Below are 23668 nucleotides of genomic sequence, written 5' to 3' on the forward strand. Positions count from 1 at the left end.
GACTGAGATGTTGTTGGTGGGTGGTTCCTCTGACTAGCTAAGCAGTATGTGACCTACTCTAGATAGGGTCACACTTCCTCCGAAGGAGCAGGTTTGTAGTTTGGGGTTTCTCCTAGATCCATTGCTGTTGCTTGAGGCACAGGTGGCCTAAATAGCAAGGAGTGCCTTCCATCAGTTTAGGCTGGTGGCCCAACTGCGCCCAATCCACAGTTTATATCCCACCATTCCTCCCAGTAGGAGCCCAGGGCTCGATTATTGCAATGCACTTTACGTAGGACTGCCTTTGAAAACGGTTCAGAAGATTCAGTTAGTTGCAGAATGCGGCTGCACAATTGTTCATGGGTTCAAGGCGAACAGAGGATATAACACCAATCCTGTTCCACTTATACTGATTGCCTGTACACTTCTGAGCCCAATTCAGAGTGCTGGTTTTGGCCTATAAAGCTCTTTACGGCTTAGGACCCCACTATCTTCTAGAATGCGTCACCTTATATGAACCTACCCTTAGATCATCTTCTGAGGCCTTTGTCCAGGTCCCCCCTCTGAGGGAGGCTTGGAGGATGGTGACAAGGAAGAAAGCCTTTTCAGTTGTGGCTCCCCATCTGTGGAATGCGCTCCCCAATGAGGTCTGCCTGGTGCCTTCATTTATGGCTTTTCGGCACCAGATAAAGAAGTCTTTTTTTCCCCAGGCATTTGATAAACTGAGATGATTCAGTCTGTTACTAATATGCTGCCAAAACTTCCTGTGGCTGCGTGAGGGTGTTGTTGTTTTACAGTATTGTTTTGTTGTTATAGTATGTGTATTTTTGTTTTAACATCATTGTAAGTCGCCTGGAAACCTTGACTAATAAATCTAATAAATAGTCAGGAACATCCCTCTTTCATGCAGATGACTGTGTCCTGAAGGTTCCTAATTGGCAAAGTGTTGCCAAGCCCAACAAAAGGTGGCTGCATGGAAGATAGTGGAATCTGAACTCCTTCCCATGCTATTTTCAATTGGAATTGCAAAATGCTCTCTCCGTGAGAGAAGGAATTTGGGGGTTGGGGTGGAATGCTTTGTGGGAGAGAATCGCTGGAACCCTGAACAGGATCACTATTTTTAAGGAGGGATGATATACTGCAACATTTAGTTGCAGGCCTCACTGGTATAGTAGAAGCTGCTTGTGCCTGCCTTAGATGTCAAAGAATGATCTCTCAGCAAGACCCACAGTTGTTGGAAGCAAGACTTGTATGTCTCTTGAAACATGCATAAACATACATGTATTTTTCCCCCAAAATGTTTATCCATTTCTCTTTACTGCTCTTAACCTTGAGGATTTTTTAAAAATACTGTATGCAGTTTCCTTCCACAGAGATTGGGTTGTGTTCAACTAAGTCCTACTCAGAATAGACCCACTGAAGTTTATGAACCTAAGTTAGTCATGTCCATTAACATCAATGGGTCTTCTTTGAGTAGGACTAGTATTGGATACAACCCATTGTAATCCTGCAACTTCAAAAATGTTAGGCTTGTAAGAAATTAGATTTATTGCTCCTAAACATATTGGACAGTTTATTTTCCTCTCCACTTTTGCACAGGATGCCATCTTTAAAATCAAAATGCGAACTTGAGCATTGAAAACAAAATCCCTGCTTTTTCTGGTTAGTGTGGAATGGTTATAACTGACTGAATGAATGAGTGTCTCTATTGTGTGTTCATGGTAACCGGCTTAATAGTAATGTAGTATCCTAAAAAAGAATGTACTGACCCATACAATATAACAAGTGCAAATAACACTTGAGAAACATTTGAACATTTATTTTAAACATTGGAGGAAATCATGTCTGCCACTCTTAAATTTATGTAACTTGTTCTCAAATCACAACCAAAAATAGATGCTAAAGGCATATATACTCTGCAAAAGTAGTGCACATTCTGTTTTTTTAGAATATAGTAATACCTCAGTTAACAAAGTGGATGTGTTCCTGGACACTACTTCTCTAACAGAAACTTTGGTACCAGAGGCAGGAATAACATGGAAAGAACAGGAATAGGATTCTACACCCATAGATGGTGGGGGCAGCTTCAACAGGGGCTTTAAAGGGTGCCTATCTGGCACCCTCCTCCCCCTCTGAATTATATTGGAGCCATCCCACCCCAGTCCTGGGAGAAAGCAAGAGACCTCTTTAATGCAAAGCAAGCACACAGGCTAATCAGTTTCATCCTAGCAAAGCAAAGGCACAGGCTTGAAAGTGTATTGATAGCAAAGCAATACTGGTCAGTTTCACTTTTTAAAACGCCTTCATTAAAAGGAATTTAGTTTCTGGAGGATTCGTCAACTGAGTTATTACTGTACGTGTACTGCAAGATAAGCCTAAGGTGTAGTAATTTTTGAGTGACAAGTAAATCAAATTTGGATGATTCTGCCCCTTCTTGGTGTGCTGTGGATGCCACTTTGGCCTCCAAAGAGGTAGGAGTCTGTGAGCCCTACCGTTCATGGCAGTCAGCCCATGGTTTGGCCATGTCGTCTGAACTGGGCCAGTATTTCTCACAAACCCTCCAATTCAGACACAGCACACACGTGCACAGGCATCTCATTGTCTCTTGCACATCCTGGCCCTGTCTGACTTGATACCGTTGTTCCTCTGGACTATATGCCCACAAGTCCATTCTGCATCCCCTTTCCCGAATCACACTCTTCCTCTTTCCTGAATAAATCCTTCACCCCTCTTGATTACCATTGGGATGTCTTCATTCCCACTCTTGTGGAATAGGGGATTGGGGCAGGAACAAGAATGCAGCACTGTCCCAAACAAACCAGTCTCTTTCCTTCTGCCTTGAATAGGTCTCTATGCACAGGCTTCCACTTTCAGTCTGTGGTACCTCCATTTAGAAGGAGCTTCATTAACAAGTTGGGAAAGACATCTGTCTGAGATCTAATAGAGCCACTGCTAATCAGACTAGAGTCTAGACCAGTGGTTCTCAAACTTTTTTGGTTCGCGGCGTACTGTAAAACATATACAAATTTTCTGGTGCACTTCGTGTACAAAATTAAAAATATATTAATGAATAAAAATAAACTATAGAAAACTATTATTTACTCTATACAAATGGGTTTCTTCTCATTTTTAAAATATACTTTCATAATATTTGAGGCACACCTAGCCACGTCTTAGGGCGCACCAGTGTGCCTGGGCGCACTGTTTGAGAATCACTGGTCTAGACAGTACTAGGTTGATGGGCCTATGGCCGGAGGAGCTCCATGTGTTTGTGACAGTTATGTTCAAGCCTTTCCAAGAACCTTTTATGTGGTCTTGCTGCTTAGTTGGGAATCTATTTCTTCATATTTTTTCCCTTGACCCTATTCTGGATGCCATGCTTCCTCTTTCAAAGATGCTACTGCATTTTCTATTTTGGTAAGCTGTTCACATGTCTCCTCTTTCAGTGCTTTGAACTGAGAACCTGTAGAAGGCTATAAGCAGGTGGTTGGCCTTTAACAGTCCCTTAGCTTAAGCAACCTTGTTGCATGTTGATTGGTTTAAAGGGGACTGCTGTAACCTCAGTGTGTATAAAAGCTGTGCACTTGAGCAAGGCAGTGTCTGTGAGTGGGTGTGATATAGCACTGAGCTGTGAGAAGTCCCAGTATGATGCTAAAGCTACTAGGAGTTCTTACTGAAATAGTGGGGGAAAGAGGCAATATTAAGCTTTCTATTACCCATAAGGGGTAATAGTTTTCTTGAATTCCTTAAAACTAAAATGTGAGAGCTTTAATCATCCAACATGCTGGGTCTCTTCAATCACAGAGCTGAGCTCAGCTTATCTTGGCATCATAAGCCAAGATAGGAATGAGTTTCATGTCTGTGCACACAGTCTCTTTTTCTCCTCTCTGAAATGTGTGTGAATGAAATGCAGAAGTCTTCCATTAACTATAGAGCTTTCCGTTATATCAGAACTGGGAAACTATTGACAAGCATTGGCATAAGACAGTGGCTTGTTTGGCACATTGTGAATTTACTGGCTCCCAAAGAGAGCAAACCTTGGACAACCATAGAAAAAAACCTTGTCTGCAGATTGTGGTTAAGGGGGAAAGGCCTTAACTGTAATACTAGATTCAAATGATACACTAATTGAATGATATCTACTTCCAACTGTAGTTTGCTATTGTAAAGGGGGCTGGCTGTTCTGTTTTGCTTTATTATACAGCCACGAGAATGGCTGTATACTCTAGCCAGCGTGAATTTTTCGCTGTTAAATTGAAAATACCCCCATGCCATTCTGATGCTTCCTATAAGCTCATTTCAAAACAAAACCTTACAAAACTTATAGTCCTGAACTCAGAAATGCTTGCTTAACAACCCTCTAAATTTTTATAGTGATACACAAAACAGAGAGAATCGAGAGTTCAAAGTGTAAAAAGAGAGAGAGAAAACCCAGAGCCCTTTTGGACTTTTTTCTGTCTGAGTTCTCATAATTTGTTGAAATGAATTAAAAACCAGCCTTGTTCACTGTGTACCTGTAATCCTATTGCTGACCTTGCCCCATACTCTGACCTTCATCTGCTGCAGTTTAAAAGTTTAAAAAATGCCTGGCTGATTTTTAGTTAATTTAAGAAATTTTACATTGAACTCAGTGATAATGTCAGGCATGCTCAGTAAGAACCAACTGTCAGTGTTCTAAAAGCCAGACTGACAGCTGCTTGGCTTGCCTAATCAGGGGGCCACACCTACGCCAGACCTTTATTTCACTTTAGACAGTCATGGCTTCCCCCAAAGAATCTTGGGAAGTGTAGTTTGTGAAGGGTGCTGAGAGGAGACTCCTATTCCCCTGACAGAGCTCAAGTGGCCAGAGTGGTGTAACAGTCAGCTGCTGATTGAAGCTCTGTGAGGGGAGCAGGGCGTCTCCTAGCAACTCTCAGCACCCTTCACTAACTACACTTCGCAGGATTCTTTGGGAGAAGCCATGATTGTCTAAAGTAAAATAAAGGTCTAGTGTGGATGTAGCCAGGGACAGCTTTGGTTTAAAATTGGGTGGGAGGCTACATGTGTCTGCTATAGAATAAAAAGGTTGGGGAAATGCTGAAAAACAATGATACTGTTCCCGATGTTTTCCTTTTGGAAAGGGGCTTCCCCTCTACCCAGTGTCCACCCACCCAATCTCCCCCCCCCTGCACCTGCCCCAGGCCAGTTTTGTTGGAAGTGTGGCAAGAGCAACTCCTGTTTTGTTCTTTTGTTTATGTTGCAGAAGGGAGATAGTTAGGGTCCTGCAGATGGATAGGCTTGATTACCTTTACCTGTGATGCTCTGACTTCCTTCTGGCTGTTAGACTGATATGTCTTAAGGGAAGCTTGCCTGCCCCCCCTTCTGTTGATGTGTGAGCGTTGTTGCGTGAAACAGCATACGTTACGTTGGAGTTAAGTTGAGCAAGAAGCTTCACAGAGGCAGTAGATCAGGTTAAGAGTCTTTATTAGACATTATGGCTTAAAGCTTAAAGGTAGATTACATGTAGAGTTTCCCCCCTTGAAGGAGAAGCTCCCAGTTTAGAGACAAGACACAGAAGAAGGAAGAACTAACAGCAGGCTGTCACAACTTTCCCAGCTGTTATCTCCCATTACCATGGCAACGGCTGGCCTTGGATTGTCTGCTCCCAGGCCAGCAAAGACATAACTCCTCCTAGCTTCAGATTTCAAGACTTTCAGACTTGGTGGAAAACAACCAGGCCTAATGGGTCAACATGTCCCCCTTTTTTCCATCATGTCTGTCAATTACAAATAAAGCTCAGCAATACATGTCAACAATACAAAGGTAGTACATTTCAATACATAGCATCATACAGATCCAGTTTACATTTCAGTACATTTCAGAACATCTCAGTACATTTCAAAACTTTATTCAATCAAACTTTGGCTGAACACAGGTCAAATATAGTGTTTCTGGATCCATCTCAACCTGTTTATGCATACCTGGGCTGGTAATTACCCCCACAGTAAATCTCTCAGGCGGTTTGCCAATGTTTGCTCTTGTAGAGCGTCTCAAAGGAACTAGAGCTTCTGCTCTCTCAGCCCCCCCATCTGAGCTGGTACTTGGCACAGCTTGATCCGGAGAATCCATTTCTTCAGCCTTGCGTTTCTTATTTCTGCGTTTCCCACAAATGAGTTGATTTAACGCATCCCTAAGAGGAATTTGTGTGCCTTCCACTTTTATGTCAAGGTTTGGTTTGAATGTTTGTGCTTGTGTTTGTGCTTTTGTGTCAGCTGATCCTGTAAGAATGACTGTTTGCCTTTGATCCCAAGGCTTTTCTGCAACTTTAATGCTTCTGCTCAGAATTAATTGCTGTGTTTCTGGTAACCAAACTCTAAAATATGCATTCTGAAATCCCAAAACAAACCCTTGTTGCGCTCTGGGTGCAAGCTTGCCTCTTCTTTTTCCCTGTGAAATGTGTACCCAACAACGTGCCCCGAATTTCTGAATGTGTTGTATTTTCGGCTTTCTCCCAGTGAGTTTCTCATAAGGTGACATTCCAGTGGCACTATGTAACACCCTGTTGTGAATGTAATTCGCATACAAAATTGCCTCTGCCCAGAAAGAATTCCCTAAACTGGAATCCATTAACATGGCTCTCATTGCTTCCTGAAGCACCCTATTTTTTCTCTCTGCAGTTCCATTGGAAAACGGGCTAAATGGAGCAGTAAAATTCTGGTTTATTCCTTTACTCTCAAGGAAGTCACTCAATGCTTTACTCGTGAATTCTCCTCCCTGGTCTGAGTGTATCGCTTTCACAGTAACGCCATGTTGAGTTTCGATTCTCTTAATGAACAGTTTCAGCTTCTGCTCAGCTTCACTTTTATGCTTGAGCAAATAAAGATTAGTGTATCTAGAAAAATCATCTACAATTACCATAAAGAATTTCGCACCTCCTCGTGAAATGTTTATTGGCCCTGATAAATCAACATGAACTAACTGGTAGGGAGCTGTTGTGGTTCTCTCAGCCTCCCGGTTTATTGGTGCAATTGTCATTTTCGCTTTATGACATGCATCACAATCCATTAACTGTCCACAATCTTTCAACCACATGTTTTCACTATGCATAGGGGTTTATCGTGTCAAAGTTTGCATGCCCCAGCCTCTGATGCCATTCATGGACACAGCCTTGATGTGTCTGTGCCTCAGCGTTTAACACAGCACACCCTGCTTGACTGCTTTTTATTACAAACTGTGAATCATTCAGGCTTCCCTGCATGCACACTTGATCTCCCCTCATTACATAACATTTGTCTCTGTCAAACAAGACTGAAAAATCACAATTCACCAGTTTTCTTACAGACAATATGTTATGAGACAGTTCAGGTACAAACAATCTGACAGTATTCCAAGTTTATCAGACCTCACCAGTCCTCGAGCCTCCACATTCTTCTGCGATCCATCCGCCAGTTGCACAAAGTCCTGCTCATCTGTAGACATGTAAAACAAACTCCTGTCTTTGATTAATATATGGCTCGCCCCACTGTCAAGAATCCAGTCAACAGGTCCTAAATCTTGAGACTTCTGTTTACAAACAAAGTTCACACTGCCGCTATGCGTCTTCCAGCCTCCGTCCCTGGAGTTTCGCTTGACTGCACAGTCTCTCTGGAGATGCCCACGAGCTCCGCAAACATAACAAGCCTTTAGCCGCTGCTGCTCCTGCTTGTTTCCGACAGCCTCCTTTGGCACGGCACTTTTCACCTCCTTGCTTCTGACAGCTTCCATCAGCTCGGCTCTCTGTGCCTTCTGCCTCCGCTGCCATTCCTGGGACAAATCCTGCAATGCGTCCCACATCTGTTTAGCCGACGGCTCATCTCTCACACACATCAGTTGAGAATCCGATAGAGCCAAGATTATAAACGCCTGCGCCCTCTGGTCTCGGCGCTTCCAGGCCGCGGTCAGTACCGCCGGGGGGTTTCCATCTATAACTTCCCATAAATCTTCTTTTATCAACAAAGCCCGCATCCTTGGCCTCCAGCTTCCATAATTCTTTTCATTAAGTCATTCCATCGGCAAACCTCCTGACATGTTTACAGCAGCCATCCTGCTCACCGCTGTCTGGCACAATCAATCAAGCTGCCCTCTCTGGAACGCCGTCTGCTGTTCAGACCAGCCACTTACTCCTGTGTAACGCGCTGTGGATCTGGGCCCATAACCCTGTTGATGTGTGAGCGTTGTTGCGTGAAACAGCATATGTTACGTTGGAGTTAAGTTGAGCAAGAAGCTTCACAGAGGCAGTAGATCAGGTTAAGAGTCTTTATTAGACATTACGGCTTAAAGCTTAAAGGTAGATTACATGTAGAGTTTCCCCCCTTCAAGGAGAAGCTCCCAGTTTAGAGACAAGACACAGAAGAAGGAAGAACTAACAGCAGGCTGTCACATCTTTCCCAGCTGTTATCTCCCATTACCATGGCAACAGCTGGCCTTGGATTGTCTGCTCCCAGGCCAGCAAAGACATAACTCCTCCTAGCTCCAGATTTCAAGACTTTCAGACTTGGTGGAAAACAACCAGGCCTAATGGGTCAACACCTTCTTCCGTCCTTTCCTCTCTTCTCTTCTCCGACTATCCAAGAGAGAGGAGACACCTTTGTCTCTGTTTTCTCTCTCCTAGCCATGAGGGCAACTCCCAAGCCTGGGTGTTGCGCCTCCAACTTAGTTAGTTATAATTAGGTATGCCTTTCTATCCGCTATGTATTTTTATAAATAAACTAGCTTTTCTTATTTTACTAAATCTTAAGTCTCAGTGATCCTAATGCAGGGTAAAAGCCTGCTTTCTTAGGTAAACGCACACACACTGGCACACACGCATTTCAGACCACTGTTACTCTCTGCTTAACAAATATACAAATTTACACCACAACAAGTTTCACCTATCTTAAACATGATTGCACAGAAATAAACCCCATTGAACTCAAAAAGTATGCAAATTATCAAACCCACCTTCCCTTCTTCTCCCTCCTTCCCCCTCCTTCCCCCTTCTCCCCTTCTCCTCCTCACCATGGTCAGTTTTACCTATCTTAAGCATGATTGCATGGGAGTAAATCCCACTTAACTCAAGCATGCAAATGATCAAACCTGCCCTGCCCTCCTCCTTCCTCCCATCACCTCCCTTTTGCCCCTTCCCTCCCCCATCCGTTGCCCCTCCCCATCCCCTCCTTCCCCTTCTTCTGCTCCCCTCTCTGCTCCCTTTCTCCTTCCCTCTCCTCTTCCCTCCCCCTTCTCGTTCCCCATGGTCAGTTTTACCTATCCTAACCATGATTGCATGGGAGTAAATCCCATTGAACTCAATAAGCATGCAGATGATCAGACCTGCCTTTCCCCTCCCTCCCCTCTCCTCTCCTCTCCCTTCCTCCTCCCCTCCCCTCTTCCTTCTTCCTCCTCCCCTGCCCACCTCAGCCCTCTGTCCCTCTCCCCCCGGTTAGTTTTACCTATCCTAAGTATGGTTGTACGGAAGTAAATCTCACTGAACTCAATAAACATGCAAATAATCAAACCTGCCCTTCTTCTCTCCCCCCCCATCCCCTGTAGTCAGTCTCACCTATCCTAAGCATGATTGCAGGGGATTAATGCCACTGAACTCAAAAAGCATGCAAATGATCAATCCATTCTTAGCAAACTTGGACAGAATCCCATTTCTTACCTCCTGCATTAAAAAGCAGAGAAGTTCACTAATAGGCAAAAAAACCCCTTGTGGTTTAAGAACATATCTATAGCCCACAGGTATGTTACCAAATTCTTCCAAGCTACACAGGAAGTGGATTGGGCTGTGAAAGACCAACCCAAATTGTGTTTGCATTTTGACAAATTTGTAGGGCAGTACAATATCTCAGAGAGGAGGTCAGGTCTCTTGCTCCCCTGGTGCATTCATTATAGCTGCTCAATTTCCCTGCTTTTTAAAGCTAGATATAAATATCTGTTGGCTATAGGTACGTTCTTAAACTGGAAGGTTGTTTGCCTATTAGTGAATTATTATATATTGATTAAGAAATGAGTTGATTTTCTTTTGTTCAATTTACCACATTTAAAAATAAGGTTGATGTTTTTTAACTTGATTTTTATTAATTTTTTTATTGAAGCCTAGGGGATATTTTGTTCAGCCTACTATGTTTGCTATGATTGTTCTTTTGGTTCATTTTTATATGCATTGTTTATATTAAATGTTGATACTAAAGAAGATGTTCTGTTCAGTTATTAATTGTATTTTATAGATTGTGTAGTTTTTGTTGTTGTTGTACTTGCTTTTTAAGATGTTTAGCTTATGTTTTACACTGTTTAGAGTTTCATTTAAATGTAAGCAGTATATAAATTGTCTGAATAAATAAACCAGATTTTGACTTAGCTGCCTTGCTGTGCTGACCTCAAAAGCCTAGGGAGGAGCAAAGTGGCCGTGATCTTGGGAGCCAGCACATTCACCCTAACCCATGGTTAGGATGACATTTAAATGTGGACTAATATCAAATTAACTGCATAGTTTAGGATCCTGGCTTGTTCTGAAATTAGTACCCTTAGTTTCCTAGTTCAGGTGCAACACCAGTATTCTTGTTATGAAGCTGAAGGCGTCAATATTTCATACAGGCATGCTGCAAATGGAGGAGAGAAGGGGTTCAGTGTATGGCGAAAGGCTTGTTCACGTCTCATCTTATTAAGCCAATACAATCTTTTTTTAAAAACAAAACAAAACACTGCTTTTGCTGTTTGGACTTTCATTCGTAAACTATGATTTAAATCCATCATACGTGCAAAAGTGCTGCCTGTGATTATAAGCACCGTAACCATTTTTCCAAAATGTTATTTAAAACCAAGGGCTCTGTTGAGTATAAGGGTCTGGTCACTCATGTAGAAGAGTATATAACTATAGTTAGTGATGCTTCTTTGGTCCAGTAACTTATGTTCAGTGTGTGTGCACTTGGCTAACATGGAGCTAAGAACCTGGGTAGTGGCTGTCTTTACTGCAGCATTATAAAAGACTAAATAAATGTCTTGGGGAAATCACACCTCTTAAAGGGCATGCTTTTTATTTAAAAAAGTATGTTCTGTGTGGTACCTTGAAATGCTGATGCAGACATTTCTGTAATGATTTGTGTTAAACTTGTTTCTGAGTAACAGGCCATTGTTTTGTTTAATGCAATATAAAAGTCATTATCCCCTGGTGCCTCCTCTAATGTGTATACATCTTACACATGAAGCCCTCTCATCATCATGCATGGAAGAGGGACCCTCCCACTCTTCTACTATGTGAAGAGACTTGTACTTTCAACGCCCACTTTCAAGTCCCCACTTTTATTGCTGTCATAATAAAAAGTGATTCTTCCAGCTGGTTCAGTTTTCCGGTAGCTTTGGCCTACAACTCCCATAATCCTTGAGAATTGCTAGGAGACCCTTTTTGTAAGACAAGTTGTAGCTCTGTGAGGGGAATAGGGGGTCTTCTAACAACTCTCGGCACCTTAACACTCTACACTTCCCAGGATTCTTTGTGGGAACCCATGACAGTTTAAAGTGGTATAATATTGCTTTAAATGTATAGTGCAGTTGGGGCCTTCTGACAGTTGCCTACCTTGCAGTTTCATCTGTTTGCAATATTTTTGCCAGTTGGCTGTCTTGATGGCTTCTAGTTTGCCTTCCAGATACTTATTTGGTATCTTCCTACACCTAATGCTCCTTTAGACCAGACTATCTGCATTGTAAGCTTGTGACTCATCCTCCAGTCCTGGATGTCTTGCTGGTGCAGGAGCTCTCATAATGCACATTGAACTCCCAGGACTTCACAGAAAGCTCTGTGATTGTGAAGGGATTGTATGTGCAGTTGCCTTCTCCATTGGAGAGAAATATGCATTAGAATGGCAGCCAAAGCTCTGGAGTAGGGCACTATCACCATTCAGCGAGTGACAACGCCACAGTGTACAGGATGTTCAATAAAAGCTAATGAATTACTTTGATGAAAGCTACCCTAAAAATTGCAAACGATTCTGGAATACAAACAATGATAAAAGTGGTTGAGTAAACAGACTTAGTGGAATCTAAACTGGTATAATGGATTGCAAGTTTTCTGTTCCTGCTAGGCAGGTCTTTTGTAACTCAGCAGGCATTCTAGCACAAAGAATCCAGATTTGGCAAGGCATTGAAGTCTACCTGGGCCTAAAGGGACCCATGATTCTTTGGACCTCCATGTGTCTGATGCCGAAGCAGTTCATAGCTTAGATTTAAACAGTAGTATGGAAAAGCAGGAGGGGGAGGACTTAAGTCTGGGCATTCGGCCACAGTAAACGGGATGGAAGTTCCTCTGTGTTTTAATCTGGGCTACTATAAAATAAATACTGTCACAAATGAGGCATAAAATGAAGCTTGCTGGTTATGTCTCAGTGAAAACTACGTATGCATGCTTTTCAATGTAATAAATAAAATATCTTCGTTATGGGCGAAAGCCTCAGCTCTACTCCTGTGTGGCATTGTAGTACAGTATGTAGCACACATTTTAGTAACACAAACCATGCATTCAACCTGGAAGGGTCTGTATTCAGTGTACTTTCTCACTTACAAAGGAGTGTTTTTGGGGGGTAGGCGGAGGAATTGAAAGCCACTGAGTATTTTACTAATTTAATAGGAAAGAGTGCTCCCCCCCATTCATACCACAGGACACCAGGAGTTTCACAACTGAGGCAGTAAATGGAACCGACTGTTGAATCACTATTTTTATAGTAGTGTCAGTATTGTCTGCACTTTTGCAGAGGTATAAGCAAAACAAGACGTCATTGCCTCAGGGAGCTTACGATCAGAAATGAATGTGTCATTTCTGCTGACCCTCAGCATGTGATTTGATTGTACAATTCCCTGGATGCAAACTGAGGGATACCTCAACCACTAAGCTACATTGAATTCCATGCAGTGAAAATACTGTATACAGCATAGAGGCAAGCAGGACTAGAAAGAACTGCATCCTGCTCACTTCTACTTTCCCCCCACTCATCCCACCCACAGTGAGACATTTATGTCATTTTTTGCTAGTTACTCAGGAAACATAAAAGAAAGTACTTCACACAAAACATACTTTATGGAACTCCATGGTAGAAGATGCAGCAATGGTATAGCTAGCTTTGACATCTTTTAAAAGGGGATGAGACAGATTCATGGAGGATGGGTCTGTCAATTGACAGACACGATGGCTGTATAGAACCACTTACCCTGGTTGCAAGTCTCATTGGAAGCATCTGTTAGGCCATTATAGGAAATGGGTTCTAGAGGGTCAGAGGGGTTCTTTTATGTAGATTAATTATTCTCTCTCCCTCACCCATACCCAAATAGAAACCAGAATTCAAGGCAGTGCTGTCTGGCAAAGAAGCAGTGCTAGAACAGAAGGGTCTTCTAGTCTTCTGTGCAAACCAAGCTCCCATGGCTTCTCAAGGGCTACCAGAACCCATGCTTTTTCACCATCATAACCACGTTTCGTTTTTGCTAGCACAGATCTCTCAGTGTCCAAATCCAGAGATTCATGACAAGCAATAGAAATTCCTATTCCCATAATAAATGCAAGACAGTGTCCCAGTTCATTGGGGCTTATTCCCAGAGAAGTGCACATAAGATTGCAGCCTTAATTCATATGCCCAGTTGGGAGAAGGATCTAGAAATGCTACTTATGCTATGATTGTACACTTTTTCCTGTTGAATTCTTGACAGCATGGTGATGCTTCCTTTCTCTAGACTGCTCTTGTAGTGTTTCCCTGCATAACCATTTTTTTTGTTCATCTGTCTTCAATAAATAGCTTTAAACAAAAGATGAGTTTTGTAAAACTACTTATAGCAAATGTTTCTGTGGGTATTCTATTTTGAGTTCATCTTGCCCTAAAATAACGCATCTAAATATTGCATGAGGGCTGTGAGTCTGTGCTGGATCTGTTGGTGGCAGATCCACACCATACATTTAAAGAACATCCAGTGTGCAGTTAAAGTTCATAACCTCCCCCCCAAAGAATCCTGGGAACTGCAGTTTGTAAAGGTTACTAGGAATATGTTGCTCTGTGAGGGGGAAACCACAGTTCCCAAGATTCTTTGGGGAAGTTATGTGATTTAAATTTGTGTGGATGTGCTTTATTGGCAGATGCACACCATACATTTAGTCTTGTTGTGAAGGTTCCGAATTGTTTAGTCTTTAACGAACTACAGTTCCCAGGATTCTGTGGGCCGGTGAAGTATGTGCTTTAAGTGTATGTGGTATGTAGCCTTATAGGTCAACTGAGCAGGTAAGTTGGGGAAGTTAAGGAAATATGTGCCCTTGCCTTATGATCAAGAGGAAACTGCACAGCATTTCAGCAATTCATATAGTATAATTCATAATTATTTTTCTTTTCTAGAGAGGAGGAATAATACTTACTAGCTTCCATTTCAGCTTTTCTGTACAACTTTACCTTCCTTTATATATATATATGTGTGTGTATGTATGTATCAGTAGTCAATAATGAAATGCTAACATCCCTGTCCATAAACATTTAGCCCTGACTGCCACACCCCAGGGAGCTCCTGTTGTTACAGAGAGATGGTCAACAGGCCTTACCCTGAAGCGACATGCTGAATTAATGTGGAATTTGATACACCTGGCATTCTGTTGTGCTAGCCGAGCGCTGTTGGCTATAGGTTTAGCCATATCCGGGTGTGTGCATGCATGCGCATGCGCCAAGTAGCACTGGTAGAACTGTACAATGCTGCTGCAGTGAATGTCATTGTTTGTGCATGCTGGTGAGACTTATGCATCCAATCCTGAGCATGAGTATGCCGCTTCAAACATTTTCAGTGGGACTTGCTTTCAGGTACGTTGTTTAGGAAACTTTTACATTTGTTGCTGAAAACAATATTTCTGTTCCATTTGTCATTTCCCATCAACTCAAATTGGATATGTATTCAACTGCTTTGACTTGTGCTTAGAAATCTTTATTTATGAAACTTGGTTAATGTATGCAGATAGAAGCAGAGTTGACTGAAAAAGCCAACTAAAGTTGGATTTATGCTGTTATGGTAGGCAAATGGCCAGAAGCTCATGCTTCTTGGATAGAAGGCAATTAATTTATCCAGTTTGCAGTATTCACATTGCTAAATACTGGCACTCAAGAACAGTGAGTTGGACTCTGTTCTACTGACATCAAATTCTTCTGTCTGTCTCTTTCAGCACCTTTTTCTAGAAAAAGGGAGCCAGCCTTCTAAAAATGGGCTGTCTTCAACAGCTTGCTATTACCATCTGGATGCTCTGAAAATGGTTAAGACAACAAAATCTGTAGAACAAGGTTTTTGGAGGACGAAGTTTACTTTGAGAGAGAAGAGGTAAATTGGCTTGAGGTTGAGGAATGAGCTATTATGAGGGTCTCTTATGAGGAGTTTCATTCCAAATTTCATATCATCTTCCAAAAATGTGTAACTTTAATCTAGGTCACTCTGCTTTGTAGATTTTTTTCTGTGAAAGCTAGACTCTTCTATCTGGTCTAATCCTCTGCACCTTAGTGTGTCTACCCAGTTATACTATCTGTGCTTTCAAAAAATGATTTAATGCTTTATGACCTTACGTTCCTCTGTGTTGATTCTGCAGTATGTCAATCTGCAGGCTTGTTTAGACAGACTGAGGGTGACTGCTAAAGAAAAGCCTTTCCTGACAAGCATATCATGCCCTTTATTAAAAATGTAGCTTTTAATTGTAAAATCATGTGTTTATGGCTTGTTTTTAATCTAACTTAAGTAGTCTTTCACAAGCACACTATGATTAACAAGTTGCCTTTGTCTCCCAAAGCTGAGGAAATCCCTTCTCTCATATGCATGAGCTATTTATTTATTTATGGTTCTAATGCCCTATAGCTTATGTTAGATTCTATGTTACACACATCGAGCTGCCGTACATGCTTGTCTCGTACAAGTAATCAAGACTCTTACAGACCTTTGTTTTTTAAAATAAACGTAAAGTGATGAAGGGTAAAGGGGGGGAGTATTATTGTAGCCCCCTGATTCAGTCTGCTAGTGGCAGCAACCATGGTAGCATACAAAGTCCCAGGTGGCTCAGCTTCATACTTCCAGCCTACTCTGGCACAATTTGGCAAGACTGGAAATCCTTGGAGGACCCCTGCTCCTCCCTCCGCTTCCCTTCGCCCATTGCTCCAGCCAGTGCAGCAGTGAGGAAGAAAATTGCCCCGGCCCAGCTTCAGTCCAGGAAGGGCGGTTTTCATCCCTTTCCTGCCACTGAGCTGGGTGGAGTGGAACAATGAACAAGAAAGGAGGGAGGAGCATTGCTGCTCTAAAGATTTCTGATCTTGCCTGATGGATCCCAGTACTTGATGGGCTGATCACACTCAAGCAACCCATAACCAAAATTACTAGAAGGACAAAGTCAAGGATATGTATAAGACATTAAAAAGCAATTCTGTTTTATTCAATGCTGAATTTAAATTCAGCAAATCCACATATGTTTCCTTCACATTTTTTAAAATTTCTACTAGTTGTGGGGAAGGTCACTAAACTGAGACCTTAGCCCTGATAATTGGAAATTCCTACTTGAACCCCACTCTGGCTTTCAAAATCTTATCTGTAGTTTACCCACACTCTTTTGTGCATGTTTGAGTTATAAGAGCAGGAAACGTCATTTAAAAAATTAAAAAATGGTTCAGATTATCACCATCTTGAATTTTGTGGTTTTCTGTGATTGTGAGGAGTTGCCAGATATATAGAGGCTTGAATATAGTTTGTGATTGCTCAGAGAGTAGAGTGCAACAAATCCAGTACTGGAGAAATTGAAGTCTGCTAATGCTGGGTGTGCTCGAAGAGCTGTAGGGAAATCTACTAAGACAACAGGAGCAGTAAGCCATTTCTTTCCATGTCTTATTGGATCTGGATTGCAGAAAGCCGTTTATCCAACCCCTTGTGACCTTAGAAAGGAAATGTCTTGCATTACCAACCAGGCTCCTAAGAGTTCATTCCAGTTTCTTTTGGCTAGAGGCATGGTGACCATCACCTCAGGAACCTGAAGGCTGAGTTGGAGAAAGGCTCTTGCTTTTCCAAGGCTTTTATAGAGTTGAAAAGCTGCCTGACAGTAATCTTTTATATACATGGCATTGGGAGAAAGTTATATTGCAACAATATTTTCCACTGGAAGGGGCTGTTAGAAGAGGCGGCTCTGTTGACCAGTCATTACTACGCTTGCACACCCCTTCTACTCCAGAGTGGCAGCAGAGGACAGGACACAGGCCCAGCTCTTGGCTGGCTCATGTCGGAAGTTGGAGTGATGGAAGAGAAACAGGAAGCTTGTCTTTCACCTAGAAAAATCCCCTGTGATGACTGCAGGGTGGAGTGAGGTTTCTCTGAACCAGTTGCGGGGTCTAGAGGACTTTGGATTATCTCCTGAGCCCAAGACAAAGAGGAGGGGGTGGAAGCATACCCCTCACTTTCTTATCCCAGAATGCATCACGTGGTCTTGTGGAGGCTCTAAGGAAGCTTGGTGCCATGTCCCAAGAGCTCTCTGGAAGCCCCAACAGCCTTCCCAGGGTCTCACTGTATCCATTAATGGGATGAGGGGTGGGGAAGGAGGCAAGGCAACACGAAGGGAATCTCCTGTTTCTGCCCTACCTCCTCCTGTCTCTATCAGTTGCTCACAAATTTCCGCTCCTTAATATTTGCAAATCTGATGTTGCATATTCATGGCTGTTACTTGCTTCCGTGCCTTGAGACTCTGGGAATCGTGCTCATGCCATATGGTATGCCTTCTAGTCAGGCTTAGAAATGTCTCGCGGTATAAGATGAGCTATATGAAAAATGAGGTGATTGAATTATTACCAAAATGGACCAAACAAAAGCAAGACCCCACTCCCTCCAGAAAAAAGCCCTTATTTTCATCCACAGACAGGATTTGAACACGGGCCTCCCAGGCCCAGATGTAGTGTACTGTTAGATAATTCTGGCTATTAAATTGCAGCTGGTGTGGTATCCTACAAAAAACTACAGAATTCCTTGGTTGCTTGTTTATTTCAGTAATGCAAAAAGCAGATTGCTGTCTGTCAGCCAAAGTATTTTACTGTCTCAGGTTTTGTATAAGATAGGGGCACTCAAATTATATTCCAGGGAATCCTCAGGTTCCTCAGAATCTTATTGGACATCCATTGAGAACATCAGTAATGAATGAGCCAGATTAGCCATCTGTTTATAATTTGTTTAGCATCTCTCTTCCCTTTTGTTCACTCATTAAATCTTCCACCGTTGGGACAAATGAGTGTTGCACATGTGCTTCCTCCTTTGACCCAGCTACTGGGATTGTTTGTGTGTATCCTAACTAGAAAATTGGTGGTAGTGCAGGTCAGCCAGTTTGGAGGAGCCACCATATGGGGTGGGGGAGATCTAGATCAGTCCATTCTTTCATCCTCCTTGCAGCCAAAAGCAGCTGACCAGTCTAATTGTTTATAGGGCTATGTATGTGAGGTACTAACTTCTGTACATTTGGACACACTTAGGGCATGGCCAAATTTTCAAATGTACAGATAAATGTGTATCTTGGTTGGTTGTTCCCCCCCCTCCTTTCTCTGGATACTCCCCATTGGGACTCTCATTCCAGGGTTTTTTACTTGTTCTTAACACATTCTTTGAACTGTAGGTTTAGCTTAATAGCCAGCACATACGTGGCAACATTTGGAGATGATGCTGTGACATGCAAAAGTATTCTTTCAAAGTATTTATTTCCCAGATAATGTATTCTGCTGCTGCGTAGCCCCATGACTGTAGTAACTTGACCAATCTTAAGGATGTTTTCAGATGCTCTTCAATCAATCCTGATTAGAAAAACTTCTTGTCTTAAGAAGCAGCTCATTGTCACTTTCTGTACTTGGAAGATGGGTCCTAATTGGCTTCCAGGTTTTACTTGATGCTTAGGAATCTTTGCCATGTTAAGTTTTGGTGTGGAGTCACTGCTGCATGGCTCTTTCCTGCAGTGTGGCTCTTCCTAGTGCTGGAAGTTCTGGCCTAGGCCATTTAGGAGGTACCCAAGCTGTGGCCTCTCCCCATGCCAGCATTAGCACAGGCAACAGGGGCATGGAGAAGGGCCCTAGTGTGAGCTCCTCCCACATGACTCAACAGGTTTCCTTAAGTTATCCAAGCAGTGCGGGAAGAAGGTATGCAGCACTGGCTTCCATGCTGTTGAAAGATTACGTGAAAAGGGAACTTGAAATTGATATGTCACTAATTTATCCTCAAAGTGACAAGAATTCAAAGACATTAAACCATTGGTTTAAAGATATGTACCTAAAATTGCCCGTAGGTATTTGTTTCATGTTAACACTGAAGTTGTGCGTATGCCACATTTGATCTTGACCTCTGCCATTGAATGTGCTCCTCCACCAGTTCAAGAGAAGCCCTTGTGAGAGTATAAACAAGGTTTTTAACTATCATGTTCTTGTGCTGCTTTTATAATAGGAAGATACTCCTTGTGTGGTCTTGCCTCCTGCCACAAATGCAAGTCGGTATCTATCACAATTGCTCTTTGTGTAAACATGGAGTCCAACATGCGTGTGAACATATGCATAAACTAGTTAAATATTTATGCCTGAGAGATGATCTCATAGATGGTCTTTGTATGAAGGAATCTTTCTTTCTGATTTGATACCATGGATAACATCACATTTTTTCTTTTTGTTATTTTAAGAACTGTTTTAAACCTAAGATGATAAAGCCTTTTAAAGCACAATTCTGAAACTACTTAATGTGTTACTTTGGGGCTTCTTTTGTAAAAAAAAAAATCTTGTGTTTCTTAATATTGAAATCTGTAATTTGCAGCCAGAGTACAAATGCATTTTCACAAGTAACTCATCCCCAAAATGTTTCACAAGCCTGCCTACCCATATATAGTTATTTACAGTACATTGATGATTGCAAAGGGGGGGGGGGATCAGCCCTTTTGCAATTTACAAAAACTTCCGTATTTAGTCACGTAGAGTTCCTTCTTGCTTGTTGTAAGTGCCCCAGGTAAGTGGCTATTTACAAGCCTGGTGAAGGGTGAGATTAGATGACAAGATAATCCAATTGGATCTCCTGCTTTTATTTCTTCAAAGCGTAATGCAGCTACCAGGTTCAGATTGGAGCAGTTGCCCTGGGTGATGATGGGTTTAACCCTTTCCAACAATGCTGCTTTCCTAGTCTGAGTGCTGGTTCACACAGGGTTCACATGACGTTGCAGGCAGGGCGAAGGTATGTCGCTGCTTTCCCCGTTAAATCTGTATTAAACCAATCCCCTGAAAATGCAAAAAGAGAAGGAAAAACAGTCTCCGTGGGGCCACAAGGAAACAGCGATATTAAACCTTTCTAGAGGAACATCAATTGTGTGAATGAAAAACAGCAAATTGGAAGGTGGGAAGTGTGAACCTTGAAATCTATCACAATGCCAAACGCTGCGTCTTTAATCTGAAGTTCAGCCTCCGTGTGAATCAGCCCTGAATCCTCACTGGAGCTGCTATTTGTCCCACTGCTGCTGCTGTGCGGTCCACATTTTTCCTCTGGATAATGACTGTTCAAAGCACATATGGGCACACGGGACTAGGTTTGTTTGAGTGCTGGAATAATGGTCATTCCGCTTATAAATCCTTCAACATATTTGTATTAAAAACCAGCTTTTAAAAAAACCCAATTTCATATAATATTCGCAGAAGAGATTTATAATAATCTTTTCTGGCAACATAACACAGGTGTTTCAGATATTACTACATGACGCGTACTGCTCTATGATACATATCTATAGAAATGCGTTCTTAATACGCTGCATTGAACAAAAATGGTATTCAAATATGAAACATGATCTGGTATTTTTTTCTCTCTGATCTTGTTATACCACAGCGGTGTTCAGAAATCTCTTCTGAAGAAGCAGAAATCTGCTTTTTGCCACAGTTTTCAGTTGTTGACCATTATTAATATCAACAATTGTCTAGGATTCTAAAAGGGCTTTTTTTTCTTATGGTACCTATACAGTAGAACAAACTCTCACCCTCAGATGTTTCAACAGGCTAGTTCCCTTCAGATTCTAAAAAGACACACAAGACCTGGTGCTTAAAATCAAAAAGGTTGCAGAGCAGCTTCTAAATTTGGTTATATTGGGCCCCAAGAGTAATTTAGGACTGGGGATGTGCTATTGTCCTCTGGACCAAAATGCTCAGCATGATCTTGAGAGAATGAAATCAAGGAGGCATCCAAAAGAGGAAATTATATGGTAATATGTTACTTCAATTACTCTCAAATAGACTAGGTACATGCCTGTTCCAGTCACGACAAAGAGGTAAAATTTCTAGATACCCTAAATGACTATGCCCTAGAACCAACCAGAGGGGCGGTGATACTGGACTTAATGTTATGTGGCCCCCAGGACCTGGTGCGGAATTTAAGAATTGTTGAACTGGTTGGGAGCAGTGACCATAGTGCTGTCAAATTCAATATATATGTGAATGGACAATTATGAAGAAAATGCAACATAGTCACATTTGACTTCAAAAGAGGAATCTTCCTAAAAATGAGGGGAATGGTAAAAAGGAAATTGAAACGCGAAGTCAAGAGGTTCAAATCTCTCCAAAATGTGTGAGTTGTTAAAACCACAGTATTGGAAGCTCAGCAAAAATGTATACCTTAAATCAAGAAAGGAATTACATGGGCTAAGAGGATGCCTGTGTGGTTAATGAGCAGTCAAAGAAAATATTAGAGACAAGAAGGATTCCTTTAGAAAGTGGAAGTCTTGTCCAAATGAGAACAAAAAAGAAATGCATGCAGATAATAAGGGATGCTAAAAAATAATTTGAGGAGCACATTGCTAAAACAGTAAAGACCACCATCAACAAATTCTTTTAAAACGTTAGGAGCAAGGAGACTGGCCAGAGAGCTGAGTGGACCTTTGAATGGCAAGGGAATCAAAGGTGTGCTGAAGGAGGATGTTGATATTGCAGAGAAGACCAATGATTTTTTTTTTGCTTGTTAACTTGTCCATAAACAAGTTAGGACTAAGCGGTGAGTTAGGCACTTTTGTCAATGACATCAAATTGTTCAGAGTAGTTAAAACAAAAAAGGTTTGTGAATAGTTCTAAAATGATGTATCTAAACTAGGTGAACGGGTACTAAAATGGCTAATGCAATTCGTGTTACCAAGTGTAAAGTGATGCACATTGGGGCAAAACATCTAAATTTCACATACATTGCTCATGGGATATGAATTAGCAGCTGCTAAGCAGGAATGAGACCTTGGGGCCCTAGTGCATAGCTCAGTGATCTCATCCCATATCTCTGGGTGGTAGCTGTGAAAAGGGGAATTCCATGCTAGGGATTATTAGGCAAGGGATTGAAAATAAAACTGCGAATATCAGGATGATGATACACAAATCTGTGGTGCAACCACACTTGGAATATTGTGCACAGTTCTGTTTGCCTCATCTCAGAAAGTACATTGTATATTGTACAATATATTATAGAGCTAGAAAAAGCTCAGAAAAGGACAACCAAAAGGGATAGAGCAATAACCTATGAGGAAAGTTTATATTTGGGTCTTTTTAGTTTAGATAAAAGGCAAGTGAGAGAAAGCATGGCATATAAAATTATGCATAATGTGGTGACAGCAGATAGAGAACAGTTTTCATCCCTCTCAGGGACATCGAATGAAGATGAATGTTGGAAGATTCAGGACAGAGAAAAGAAAGTACTTCTTCATGCAACACATTGTTAAAGTAAGGAATTTGGTCCTACAGGAGATAGTGATGGCCACCAACTTGGATGTCTTTAAAAGAGGTTTAAATTCATGGAAGATAAAGCTATCAATGGCTACTAGCCACAATGGCTATGTTCTACCTCCACCATTGGAGACAGTATGCCTCTGAATACCAGTTGTGTGTAATTAGAAAGAGAGTGAGTGTGTTGTTGCTTGTGGTCCTGCTTGTGGTCTTCCTATAGGCATCTGTTTGGCCACTGTGAGAGCTGAATGCTGGGCTTAGATGGCCCTTTCGCATAATCCAGCAGGTGCCTTACTATGTTCCTACCTTTTTTATTTCACAAGATGTCTGAACATGGCAAAATGGTGCTAGTGGATTTTATCTAATTGCTTTTGGTGCTTATCTAGTAGTTATTTTCTTCTCTTAATTGGTCTTAAGATTGGCTAGTTAGTGTATCTAAAATACTACTCTTCACACTCTGTAGAGCTTGAACATGCTCAGTGTTCTTTGAAGGGTAGTTGTCTATGATGTATTACAAAATGCTTCAGAAATTCTGCTTAAAGTAGTTTGACTTGCAGTGATGGCGCTTGCTGTTCAAAATACATTTGAACACATTGGACGAGGTTTGTCTGAGTGCTTGGGTCATGGCCATTCAGCTTATTTTATACTAGCATTGTAAACTGGCTTGGACAGTATAAGCCTTGCCACTGTGTACTGAGATTGTTAAAGAATTCCTTTCCTGCTTTTGCATGTTTCCAAAATTAACCCAGCCTCTAATTTAGGAATCCAGACTTTGGCTGAAATCTACAACCATATACATAATGTGTTAATTAGAAAAATCATTCTTTCTAATGCTCTCATTTTTCCTTTGTAGGTAAAGGCAGCTCAAGCATCTCATCCGACGTGAGTTCAAGTACAGATCACACCCCAACCAAAACTCAAAAGAATGCCGCTACCAGTGAAGGTATGCAGATGATTTCCTTGTCTCT

The 23668-nt window shown here is 41.7% G+C and overlaps 1 protein-coding gene across 1 annotated transcript in view; it reads left to right on the forward strand.

Moving 5' to 3' along the window:
• Positions 1 to 23668, forward strand: part of FBXL7 (F-box and leucine rich repeat protein 7) — a 205636-nt gene that overhangs the window by 16476 nt on the left and 165492 nt on the right. Inside the window, exon 2 of the mRNA XM_061589580.1 lies at positions 23554 to 23643. Within this exon, the coding sequence (XP_061445564.1) occupies positions 23554 to 23643 (90 nt within the window). The remainder of the gene's footprint in view (positions 1 to 23553; positions 23644 to 23668) is intronic.

This window comes from Rhineura floridana, chromosome 1 (genome assembly GCF_030035675.1).
Source record: "Rhineura floridana isolate rRhiFlo1 chromosome 1, rRhiFlo1.hap2, whole genome shotgun sequence".
Classification (NCBI taxonomy): domain Eukaryota; kingdom Metazoa; phylum Chordata; class Lepidosauria; order Squamata; family Rhineuridae; genus Rhineura; species Rhineura floridana.